This window comes from Vipera ursinii (assembly GCF_947247035.1).
Source record: "Vipera ursinii genome assembly, chromosome: 5".
Classification (NCBI taxonomy): Eukaryota; Metazoa; Chordata; class Lepidosauria; order Squamata; family Viperidae; genus Vipera; species Vipera ursinii.
In genome coordinates, this window is record NC_139518.1 from 45583178 (window position 1) to 45596785 (window position 13608).

The 13608-nt window shown below is 37.9% G+C and overlaps 1 protein-coding gene across 1 annotated transcript in view; it reads left to right on the forward strand.

Annotated features, from left to right (window-relative positions):
• The window catches only part of ARMH3 (armadillo like helical domain containing 3), a 174899-nt gene extending 167343 nt beyond the window's left edge, over positions 1–7556 (forward strand). The window contains exons 25-26 of the mRNA XM_083364355.1: positions 2222–2338; positions 6140–7556. Of these exons, the coding sequence (XP_083220481.1) occupies positions 2222–2338; positions 6140–6232 (210 nt within the window). The 3' untranslated portion in view covers positions 6233–7556. The remainder of the gene's footprint in view (positions 1–2221; positions 2339–6139) is intronic.
• Positions 7557–13608: the final 6052 nt, after the last annotated feature.

Here is a 13608-nt window from a genome sequence, read left to right on the forward strand (position 1 = left end):
TGATTTTCCGGCGTATAAGACGAAAAATCTTGAAAATCATCTCAAAAGTTGGGGGGTCGTCTTATACGCCCAGTCGTCTTATATGCCAGAAAATACGGTACCATCCATATGCCTGCCATGCCATGCCAGTTTGTAGCCTTAAAGGATAACTCCAGAAGAGTTCTGCCAGAGTTTCCCTGACCTTTTAGATCTATTTTCCCTCTGCTCTCTGGCTTATTGCTTATTATCCAAAGCCCTCTCTTTGACAAATGGACAGAGATGTGATTCATGGAACTTCTGGTGATAGCCTGCTATTTTATTGTTTGGTGGAGAATTGTTATTTATTATGCTTAGTCTCTCATGGGTAGTTGCATTTCACTGTAAGTTACTATTCCTATTCCTATCACAGTCTCAGCAGATATGCAAGAAAATGGTCAATTGAATTTAGGCATAGTGGTTTTTGCTGGGTAATTTTTTCATTGCCAATAAAACTGACAACCGAATTAAATGAGCCTGCTTGCAAAGCGGGCAGCACATTCTCCTGCAGCAGGATTGTTGACAAACTATTCAAAAGTAATCTTGCAGTGTATCAACTTTTATTCATTTCTTTGTGTCTGTGCATTGTTTTGGAAATGGTGTGCTGTGTGGGGATTAGGCAGCAAATTCTATTTGGCAATATCCTGTTGAATTCTATGGCAAGAGTAGAGGAGTCTGGATATATTTCCAAATAATAAATCCAAATAATAAATATATTTGTAAATGTATTCCTTTTATCAGTAACTGCTGCTCGACAGAGAATGGCATGGTAGGAAACTGGAAGATGCTTAAATGGCTAAACTTTCTTTTTCAGGTCAGGCGTGTACTTCCTTGGCATTCATGTCAGCAAATAAGGACCTACGGGCCTGGAGGAGCTGACATTTAGCAGCTCTTTCAAAATAATTAAAGTATGCTGGTTCCTAAATTATAAAAAATATTTCTTTCTACATGAATACATGGAATAGAGGCAGACATTTGCATTCACTTGAGCAGGCTTTAAGGTTACGTGACCAAATTTGAGAAGTCTCATTTTCTCTTGTGCTTATCTCTTAGGGAAAGCAGATATAAATTTCTATCATTCTGAGATATAGTGGTGCTATCTGCTGTTACTGTATGTTGCTCTTCATGAGATTAATTGATTGCATATATGCTGTCAGTGTAGTGCCAAATCTTAGTGTCCATATAGATAGATTTTCTCCATGATAATCTGTCCTGAACCTGGACCTTCAGCTGTTCCATTTCTGTGCTTATTGCCATTGTAACTGAGTCCATCCACCTTGCCGCTTGAACATCCTTTTTTCCCCTCCTTTCCCAGGATCAGAGCCTTTGCCAGAGGGCTGGGTATTTGCAAACTATGTTTGAATCAGAGTACTGATAGGTTATTATTTTGCAAAATAATTACTTCTGCAATTTTAGAAATGGGGTTAATTATATATTTATGCATCAGGTTTTTTGACATTTCAAAGCAATATGCAATTAACACAGACAAAACAGAAAATATGCTTAAAATTAAGTAAAAGAACAATTTTAAAAATGCAATTAAAAACAATTCTCAGTCTGGCATTGAAAGATTGTAGCATAGATGCCAAGAAACCGTGCTAAAATGCTCTTTCTCCTGCAATTGAGCTTTTCTTTCACAATGCCTCTGATAAAAGGTTCATCTGGAGAAGACCTTTGTGAAATTATGCACTTGGAGAACATAAACGAGAAAGAACAGTTGTAGGGATATCTCCACATACCTTTGAAAGACAATATAAAAGTACATTTTACCAAGTTTCCATCTTCCGATCTGTCTTTTCTAAATATTCTTGTTCTGTTGTGTTGGATGCTTCATAGGATTTCAGTCTTTTAATCTACTAAACTGAATTTGGGAGTCCTTAACCTCTCAATTTAGTGTCCAATAGACTTATTGATGAGGATGGGGGCATTTCTAATGCCATGGACCACAAATCAAATTGGAAATAAAAAACATAATGCATCTTTTACACAGACTGTATATCTAATTGAATTATTTATTTGAACTAAAATAATTTAATTAATTCATTAATAATTAAATAAAAAATCTTTTTCCCAGCAGATTTGAGACTTTTGTAATCTTGGAGTTGAGTTCCCTGTAGAGAACTGTATGATGTTGGGGTTATGTATTTCAGATATAATGGTATTTAGCATGTTGACATTTAATTTCCATTGTGTTTTTGGGTTGCAGGTTTTGGAAGTGGTACGCTCCAACTATGATACACTTACCTTAAAATTACAGGATGGGCTTGACCAATATGAGCGCTACTCAGAGCAACACAAAGAAGCCTCTTTCTTTAAAGAGCTGGTGAGTTTTAATTTTGTCATAAAAGGGTCATATAATTGGCTCATGATCCAGCTTACAGTTACAGCAATAATGCAACAAAAACTGTCGTGTATATTCACAAAATGTATGAATTATATCACTGTAGAGGCCTTATTGATTTCAGTTGGATGGTGGGCAAGTATATTTAAATACATGTTTTATCTCTGCTTGGTTTGAAGTCTTGAAGAAAGTTGGAGATAAGTCTTGGAGAGCCCTCATGAAGACTTTTCTCCAAAGCAGAGATATCCCGTGCTTACTAGATCAGCATTTTACAATAGATCTATTGATGAAGGAAAAATAAAAATGTTTTCTCCCCAAGCAGACTTTATGCTGTAATTTGAAATGCTCTGTTAGGATATCCAATTCTCACAAGTTGTGCATACCAAGAACTGACTGCTTATTGGACTTGTGCAAGCAGCCTTGATTCATTTTGACGAGATGCTTTGCACTATGAAAATGAGGCCATTTACCTCACTGAGATGAAGTGGCAATAGGAATTGCCTGGGCATGATGCCCTTATATCTTTTGACATTTGCAAAAGCCACTTTAGTCAGGAGGAATTGTGCTGCTTTGGGAAACAGCTTCAAGGGGATACGTCACTAAACCTTCATTGATAGGCACAGCTTAGTTTCCTATTCCCCCACCGCTTCAAAATGTTTTTTCCACTCAAACTTATTCCTGTGCTTTATTGGGCATTCCTTCCCAGGTTATTCCTATATTCCTCATTGCAAATATAAAACAGTGGCTGCTAGCTACCATTAATGCTTTTCATTTGTAAAATACTGTATCATGATAGTAACCTGTTCCTAAATTATGGAGATTCTCAGTCATCCAGGTCATGGTTGTCCCAAAGGTGTTTTTTTTCAAGAAGCAATTGGACTTCCTTGTTTTTCTTTGAAGATGTTTCACTTGTCATCCAAGAAGCTGAAGAGAAGGTGGGGGGAAGCATCTCTTATCCTCAAGTGCTGTGTTTGAGGATAGGAGGGAGCAAATATGCTGCTTCTGTTCTCTTTTTTTCCCCTTTGGCCACTGTCACTTTTTAAATATCCTTTTATTCATTAGATGAAGAGCTTTACCTTTGTTTTGATTAAAATGAGGACATTGTTTTTCCTAATTCATGGAAATTTTGTTTCTTTGAATAAACTATTCTGATAAACACTTAAGAGTTCAATTCTTTATCACTGAGAATAATTCATGTCACTGCCAACAAATGTTTCTCTCTCGTTCTCAATGTGTGGTATGCCCAAATGAGGGACCGGGAAGCCTTTTTCATTATTTTTCAGTTGGTGATTAAACATCAACCAGTTTAATTTATTTATAGAGGAATATTTATCTCTATTTACCTAGAGACTAATTTAGCCTCATCCAAGCCAACCCTTTACTGAAAGCTACAACCTCCTGATATTGCATTTCCTGAGTTCAATTTCAGAGTAGAAGAAAGGAATCAAGCTGATCCGGTGTAATCCTCTGCTGACAAAATACCTTACTTCTCTTTTTACCATTACAGTGTTTTTTTTCCTTTTAAGTTCACAATCTCCAGAATATATATTTCTGTGAGATTTTGTCACATAGGTTGCTGTATAAGGTCAAAGCTGTTTACCTTTTTGTACAAAGTGTACTTTTGTAATTTATTCATTTATTGTGATGATTTTATTTAAGATTGTTTTTAATTGTTCTCTCGTGAAGCACTCTGAGCTCCCCAGGAGGAAAACCAATGTAGAAACAGCATAAATAAAAACTGTGCAGAATGACAGCCTAATAGACAAATGCAAAAGCTGCCTCCTCACTCTTCCTTACAATTTACAGATGTTTGTATCAATCGTAGTCATCTCCCAATTTCCATGATTGCAGGACTTTTCCAAGCTGTGGGCCAGACTCTTGGTATATGGTTTCATCCTGAATTTACCTCCATGTGATTCTGCTCATTTCCCCAAAACTCTGCTTGGTCACACATTTCAGGGAACCTACAGTATGAATGGGAATAGGAACAGAACAGAACAGAACCTTGGAAGTCTTCTAGTCCAGCCCCCTGCTCAAGCAGAAGAACATATACCATTTCAGACAAGTGACTGTCTAGTCTCTTCTTAAAAACCTTCAGTGATGGAGTGCCCACGATTTCTGAAGGCAAGCTGTTCCACTGGTTAATTGTCCTCACTGTTAGAAAGTTTCTTCTTAATTCCAGGTTGCTTCTCTCTTTGGTCAGTTTCCAACCATTGTTTCTTGTCTTGCCCTCTGGTGCTTTGGAGAATAGTTTGACACCCCCCCCCTTCTTTGTGGCAGCTCCTCAAATACTGGAATACTGCTATCATGTTGCCTGTTTTTTCTTTTCTTTAGACTAGCCAAACCCAAGTCCTGCAGCAGTTCTTCGTATGTTTTAGTCTCCAGCCCATTGATCATTTTAGTTGCTCTTCTCTGAACTTTTTCCAAGGTCTCAACATCTTTTTTGTAGTATGGTGACCAAAATTGGTTTCAATATTCCAGGTATGGTCTTACTAGGGTTTTATGAAGCAGTACTAATACTTTGTGTGATCTTGATTCTATGCCTCTGTTTATACAACCCAGGATTGTATTAGCTGTTTTGACTGCTGCTGCACACTGCTGGCTCATGGTTAAGTGATTGTCCACTAGAACTCCAAGGTCCCTTTCAGAGTTACTGTTTTTGAGCCAGGTCTCGCCCAATCTGTACTTGTATCTTTGATTTTTCCTGCCTAAATGTAAAACTTTGCTTTTCTCCACATTAAAATTCATTTTGTTGGATAGAGCCCATTGTTCATGTTTGTCGAGATTTTTTTGGATCCTGAGCTTGTCTTCAGGGGTGTTGGCTATTCCTGCCACTTTAGTGTCATCTGCAAATTTGATGAGTTCCCCTTCTATTCTCTCATTTAAGCATGATGAAGCAGAGTTTTGGGGAAATGAGCAGAATCACATGGAGGTAAATTCAGGAAATAATCATATACTAAGAGTCTGACCCACAGCTTGTAAAAGTCCTGCAGTCATGAAAATTGGGAGACGACTAAGATTGATACAAACATTTGTACAAAACTAACTTTTAAAGTAGGTCAGACCCTGTAACTTACAAAACTTTTAAGAATTTGACCACTTAAAAAAAACTTATGTTCTAGTCTATTTTCTCTTGAAGGGTCTATTAACTTCTTGAATGAATGAACCACTGATAGACATGGTTTAGAGTTAACAAATGAAGTGACTTATTAGATATTCAAACTGGTTGTTTGATTGGTATGCACTGCTTGTTCCAGGATCCCTATCAAATAAGAATTTTCCTTGTTAATGGAACCATAATATGCTTGCTCTTAGATAGCTTTGTAGGTACATACAGTATCTATGTCTTTATTTAGGGGCAGGCATGTGGAACTAATTGATTGAAGAAAAAAATTAATATCTCTATATGGAAAGTACCTGGTGGAAGGAATGAAAATACGTGTCTGTTCTTAAATAAAGTATAGGAAAAATTTGATAAATTCATCGTTGCTCAGGATAGGAATGCCTTCTTATCATGTCTGGGCTTGTAGACTAAGCCTTGACACTGGGTTATGTTTCTTTTTTTCATATAGATATTTTTATGCAGCTAACGCTACAGTATAATCACAAAAGCTCATTTTTCTCATCTAGTAGTAATGCAAACTGCATCTAACAAATATGGACTTCCACGCAAAACAGTCTACTGCATTGAACACTGGCCTATTCAAGGCCTCCTTAATGCTGGAGTACTGGGCCAAATGTATGATGAAAGGAATATTATAATGAATGTTCTGTCTCCTACAGGTTCGGTCCATCAGCATCAATGTACGGCGAAATCTGGCATTCAACACTCTTAGCCAGGAAGCCCTGCTAAAAGAATTTTCAACTATCTCCTGAAGTTATCTACTTGCTTCATAACTAGTCCTGGTATTACCGTATCACTTCCTGCAGAATAGCTCCTGGATGTGGAACAGTCTAACTCTACTGTGTGGTTTTGTTTTTGTTTTCTTTTGTTTTTACAGAGAAGATGAAGGGAAGGCCTAGACTTACCCCATGCTCTTGAGCATAGAGAATTAACAATATAGACTGCATTGGGAGTGGGAAAGAAGGGGCACGGGGTTATTTCTCTTTTTTAATTTCTTTGTGACAACTGTTGTGTAGAGATAAGAATTGTTTACTGAGTGAGCAAGAATAGAGCAGAAGGGTGTTGCTTAGAGAGTGCATAGTTAATGGTTCTCTGAAGACTGCTGAAGCCTGAAGCAAGAAAGGGAAACAGGAACCAAGATCTTGATAATATGGAACAGTCTGGTTGGACACTTATTTTATGTAAATTTGTACTTGGATGCTTTGAATCTGTACTTCATGTATATTGTTAGGTCCATTTTAGTTGGTGCTGAAATTAACAGCTACGGGCTCTGTCTTCATTCTGCACAAGGCCTCCTACTATTCTAATGGTCTTGACAGAACTCCACCTCAGGATGGTCTTGGTGCCCAACCTAAAGTTCTCGCTGTTTGGAGTTTCTTAGTTGAGAGATTACCTCTATGAGTATATTCTTACTATTCCACTGTGCCATGCTTTAAAACCTTGGGAATGAAGATATTAAGATGGATCAGTGATTTTTCTCCCCAAAGGAGCAATAAGGAAAAACATTGTATGGTTTTACTTCTACCATTGTTGTGCATCAAAAGAAGCTAGTTCTTCCTGTACCCAGAAGAATGACTGAGGGCTTGCCCTAGAGTCCTTAACTTTTTTCTGGCCTTGTAGCCTTAGGTTCTCTACATACTGGTAGGGTAATCAAGTGCTCCCATCAGGCTTGTCACTGTCCTTTCTATCAAAAATAACCTCTGTGAATTCCACAGTGATTGCAGATGTTTAAGTCAGTTCACAATTTATGCATTCCAATAAAGTACTTCATTGGAAATTCAGAATTAAAATAATAATTTGTCTACTTTATCAGGTCTTACTTTTTTAAAAAGAAATATTTATTTGGGAGGGGAAATATATTTGTATTAATTCTTTACTCCTGTCCCATCAAATGAAATAACTCATGTGAACTAGCGTTGTACAATTAATTCTGTCAATTTTTTTCTCATCATTTGCAGGATTTATTTTCCAGGCATTTTTAATGAAAATGATAACTAAGACACAATTTTTTGCATTGTATGTAAAGAATTCACACAACTGCACTTTGTTGGAAAATTAAAAGTTGTGATTCTGGCATTCTGTGCTCCTTATATAGGTGTGTTCTTGAATCTATAACTTACGGTAATCTTAATTTTTGATTCAAGATGTATTCAGTATTCCCCGAATTCATATTATTTTTTTTCTTCCCAAACCACTTTGGGCATTCTTACTAACACAATGATAACCAGAGAGATTTCAATTCAGAGATGACTGTAATTTGGGGTAAATTCTTGCTATTTTGAACAGATTGGAGAAAACCCTGGGCTCTTCTCTTACCTACGGATGAACTCACCTACTCACCTACTCCTAGTACTGAACTATGAGTTTAGAGATGCAAGGGACAAGTTGTGCTGCCCAACAGCACCTTCAAGAAGCTATCATTAGAACTCAATAAAGGGTTGGAAGGGATTACAATGTCCATGGCTTTTTGCAGACAATGTATTTTTTGTGAATCATTTGGGGAGTAATATTATTACCACTACTAGTTGTATTTCCTTGGTACATAGCTGGTATATCTGGTATATCATAGTTGATAAAAGTACACAGATCTTTATTTTAGGATCCTTAATATCTAATTAAAGCCTAGACTTGAACATTTGTGTTGGAGAGAAAATGGAGTTGAAAATGTGGCAATTTTTCATTTAATTCAAGATTTCTGTATAAATTGCTATTGCATCCATTTTCTCCCAGGTGACTTGGACTGGGCCTTAGCTGGCTTGGAAGAGTAATACCAGTATCCTCTGACTTTAACAGGGTATGTCTACCACCAGTGCTTTTTTTCTAAAAAAAAAAAAAAAAAAGGTGCCGGAACTCTGCGGGTGCAGGAGGCGGGGGTGGGGGCGGTGCTGCTGTGGTCACGGGTGTGAGGGGTATTGGTGGCAGGCTGCCCCCCAGGGACCAGAGCCGGCACGGCTGGTGCTGTGGGAGCAGCGGGGCCTGCTTTATATGGCGGGGCTGCGTGGGGCAGGTGGTGCAGGGCGGCCACTTAGGCATGCAGGGCGAGGTGACGGTGGCACAGGTCCAGCACCAGGTAGGCCACCAGCCTGGCTGACACGGGTGAGCACAAGGAAGGAGTGCACATGGACTTTGCAGAACCCACCTCCCACTCCTTGTCCTCTCTTACTTACCTAGTTGAGATGGTGTAGTTGGGGAGCAGGGAGGGATGCAAAGTTCCTGCCAACTCACCTTCGCTGCAGACAACTTGCCGGTGCAACGTTTGCCGGCCAGGTCTTTTGACTTGCTCAGCAGCAATTCCTATTGGCTTTTGAAAGCCAATAGGCTTTTGAAAGCCAATAAAGGGAATAGCATAGCTTGTGCAAAAGCTTTTTTTCTGTGTGTGAAAAAAAGGGTGCCGGAACGCCATTCTAAGCATTCTATGAGAAAAAAAGCCCTGCTTCTATGTTTTAATCTTATGATTTTAAAAATATTGTAAATTGCCTCAAACCTTGCCATGTGGATTGCATACATATATTATATAATCGGTAAATAAAGGTAGACCATATGTTAACTATACATCAAATGATAATATGCTTCCCTACAAAGTCAGTTCTTGCTCAATGACAGACCAAGGAGTTAACTCGGAAAGGCAAGAGGAAAATCTAGAAGAAGTCTGTGCAACTTGTAGAAGGGAAAGGTCCACACTGATAAATTAAAAATCTTTGTTGTCTGCAAAGGAACGCTGGTGGGCTAATCAATGATTTGGTGACTAGAGGAGCATCTACAGTGTTGGAGTTCGTGGTCATGGTAAGCCATGGAAGCACTAGGCAACATGACTTTCAGGGCAGTGGTGGTGATTTTATTACTTTTTTTAAAAAAAAAGTCTGTGCTCTGTCCAAGGGTGCTTGGTAGGCTGCCTGTACAGGCCTGGTCTAGAATTTATTTTGGAGCATTCAACTATCTAGAGCAGGCATGTCAAACTCATTTTGTTTGAGGCAACTTCTTATAAAAGAATTGCCATTAATTTGTTTTAATAATATAATTTAAATCAATTTTTCACTTGATTTCAAATTAAATGAATTATATTGGTTGACAATGAGATTTTTTTAGTACAATTGCCAAATGCAATAAACTGGTTTTAGGTATATGTGTGCACTAATTATTTCAACACCAATACATTTTAACAACATATTCTATTTGTAAATGAATGCAAATGCAAATTTTACATTTTTTTTCTGCAAAAATAAAACAAAATAACAGATTTAAGAGCTATTATCATTAGTTATCCTTAGATAAAAAATAATTCCATCATCCAAAACTTCGTTATACTGTATTTAACGAACAGATGCTTTGGGATTAAAAAAAAAAGACTGACTACATTTGATTGTATATCACCATGGCATTAAAACAGAATTTGAACAGTGTATGAAAAATAAAGGTTACCTAAACGTGTGCTGGCTATATCTATACATTTTCCTTGATAGCACTCTATTGCCTTCTTTTTAGCCTTTTTTTCAACTTCCCAGCTTAAAAAAGGCAAGGCACCGGGAGCTGAAAGTTACAGAGACTGTTTAAGCAGGTTGCTAAGCAACCTGTTCACACTCGGCCCTTCTTACCCTCCCACTTTTAAATTAGCCTGTACGGATTGCATTTCCTTCGATTTGAGCCATCTGAAGGCCTGTCGCTGCAATGCATTCTGCTGCTCTGCAACCTGGCTGCCTGAGGAGAATTTGGCTCTCCGGAACAGTTTCCTTCAGGGTTTTTGTGTGTGTGTGTGTGTGTGCGCAAAAAAAGGTGCCAGAATGCCGTTCTGAGCGTTCTATGGGGGAAAAAAAGCCCTGGATATATCACATATAATTGAAGATTGTAATTAGTTGTGTGTGCACATACAGCAAGTGTGATGTATTTGTGCTGGCATTTCTAGGCCTCTTTCCAACCACATCCAGAAAAATTTGTAACAAACATTAGAATTCTCAATGCCATGTTTGGTATTTCCAAGCAATCTGTTACTGGAAGGAAAAAGCAATCCCTGCTGCATTACTGATCCTAGAGAAGCATTTGCATGTATGCAGGTATCCCTAGGGGCCATAGTTATGGATGAGAAATATTGGTTGCTAAGTTGGCATTTCTGGATGTAATACAGATATTTTGGACATTTTTGTTCCTTTGCATGTTTGATATTTTTAAAAAAGGCATATGCTACTGACTACGCTTATGCACATATGTAACATCTTTTGCTAGGATACATGACCACTGCTTTTCCAGAATGTGAAAAGTGAAAGATTGTGACTAAACAAAATTTTAATGTACAGATAATAATCACCAGAAATTATTTTAGCCTTTTTAATAAATGTTGTTATCGATGTTAAGCTCACCATGGAAAACATCATATATTGTTATGTATAGACAAAGTTAATTATTTAAAGACTGAAGTAAAACATAACTAGATTCTTAATAATCTATTTTTCAAAACACACAACAGTCCAAACAGTAAAAGTAAAATCCAAATTAAGAATATTTCATTCTTAAGAATTGTTTAAATTGTAATAAATGGTTAGATTCAAAATAGTTTTCAAGAGTATGTACAAAAGATACTATTTTTTTCCTAGTATCAGCTAAATTAGACATATTACATTGAGAAAAATGTTTCTCATTTCTTTCCTGTTACCTTTATTGATTTCATTGCAGAGATGTTAACATAGAAACTAGATTATTTTGTTATCTAATTTTACCTTCCAAAAAATAGAAGCAGATGAAAAATGTTTTTTAACTGCTAAAATTGGGTTATTCATCTATAGTTCTAGAAATTTCTAGAGCAAAATTTGAGGTTTGGAGTATTCTAGTAAACTACAAAAGTATTAATTGGAGTCCAAACTATAGAGGTGACCCAAAGAAAAAAAGAATCTACGCTGCTTGCAAGAATCACTCTTCTATAGTTGGTGTACCTATATGATGATGTACAAATCTGTGTGTATGCTTCTTTTTCTAACTTTTTTTTAAAACCTTTTTGTTGGATATAAAATCCATTAGGTAAGGCAGTTTTGGAGGCCGCATAACTCTCAGCATAGTGATTACCAGGATTCATGCCTTCCTACATACAGTATATTTATCAGGAGATTTTTCAGTCAATGGGTTACTTGCAATCCTGTAACCTGGTAGTATATTGAAGGATATTCAAGTCTAGCTAAAGTCAGAAGCATTTGGGAGCAGGAATCCAATAGGCTTCATCATTTTCTTAACCTACAACAATTAGTTTGATAATCCAGTTGAAGCATCCATGTAACTGCTTAGAGTGAAGGTGGTGGAGCCAAATTGATTAGCATATTTTCTGGGTCTGCATTCTTTTTTTCTTTCCTCTTTCTTTCAGTATGATGGGTTCCTTTCATATTGTAAGTCTCCAGGTGAGGAAGTGACAAGAAATGTAAAACGCTGTCTTGTCTTCAACTTTTGTAGAATGTGAATGTGGCCAAATTTCCCTGCAAAACTGGACAGAATTTCCACTTAAGTACTCAGAAAATAAGCTGTCTCTGTGAACCGTAAGGCGTTAGACCAATTCTCATTATAAGCCTGAATGTGCTTTTCTTGGCTGCCTTTATGATAGCGATTAGCATTTTGCTTATAGTCTTCTGCATATTTATCTGCTCAATAACTTTCCCTCAAGAGCAGAATTTAAACACTGTTTCCTCTGATGGAAACTTGCCTAACACAGTACCACTGTTGCAATACTCACTACACCTCCCTAAACTTATTACGAAACACAAATTTGGTACATGATTCACACTGGAGAGGAGAGCATGTTTCACAGTGAAGAATAAGAATGAAGAAGAGCCAGTTTGGTGTAATAGTGAAAGTGTTGGCCTAGATCAGGGTTCTACAACCTTGACAACTTTAAGACTTGTGGACTTCAGCTCCCAGAATTCCTCAGCCAGCTATGCTGAAGTCCACAAGTCTTAAAGTTGTCAAGGTTGCAGACCCCTGGCCTAGATACTCTACTCCCAAAGCCTTGGGTTTGAAAGTGACTTTTGGCCAATCACTCTTAGCCCAAACTCGGCTCACAGGGTTGTTGTAGGGAAAATAAGGGGGAAGAATATTAGGTATGCCTGCCGCCTTGACAATAAAGTAATAAAGGTTGGATAAAAATCAAAGTTTCATCCTCTTTGCTGTGCAGTAGCACTTCTACAAATACTGGATCTGGTAGTAAAATATACCAGCTAGCCCAAAATATTATTTACTATCCATACTTTAAGGCAGCACTTCCCAAAGATTTTCCTCCCATTACCCAAAACTGCTTATCAGAAAATGCTTTTTATCCAATATAGGTCAAACCCTTTAGTCAATTTTGATGTCCCTGTTGTCATTGGGTAATGGGTTTGTATGTTGTTACGAAAACCACTTTTGCCCAGTTTTGGATAATTTACCCAGATTTGGAAATCACTGCTTTAAGGAGAAATGCATCATCTCTGATTTTGCAGATGTTGTGCTCAGTATAAGATGGGTGGTTGTGGCCATGTTTTGATCTGCTTGCTTAGCTGCCATTATTTCAAATGGCCCTTTGCCCATGCATAAAGGTGACACATATAGGCTTGGTACTCCTTTTAAGCAAATATGAACATTTGCAGACAAATATATCACATTAGGGACGCGGTGGCTCAGTGGGTTAGGACGCTGAGCTTGTCGATCAGAAGGTCGGCAGTTTGGCGGGTCGAATCCCAAGTGCTGCGTAACAGAGTAAGCGCCTGTTACTCGTCCCAGCTTCTGCCAACCTAGCAGTTCGAAAGCACGTAAAAATGCAAGTAGAAAAATAGGGACCACTACGGTGGGAAGGTAACAGCGTTCTGTGCGCCTTTGGTGTCTAGTCATGCCGGCCATATGACCACGGAGACGTCCTCGGACAAGCGCTGGCTCTTTGGCTTTGAAACGGAGATGAGCACCGGCCCCTAGAGATGGAAACGACTGGCACGCATGTGCGGGGGAACCTTTACCTTTACCTATACCACATTAACATTTGGGGTGCGAGAAAGGATGCATTTTGCTATTATTTATTTATCAAACTTAGAAATCACCCATCTCACTCATAGAGCTACTTTTGCAGTGTACATCCCAAAGGTGCTTTTTCAAAAGGCAACGGGACTTTGTTTTTCCTTGTAGATGT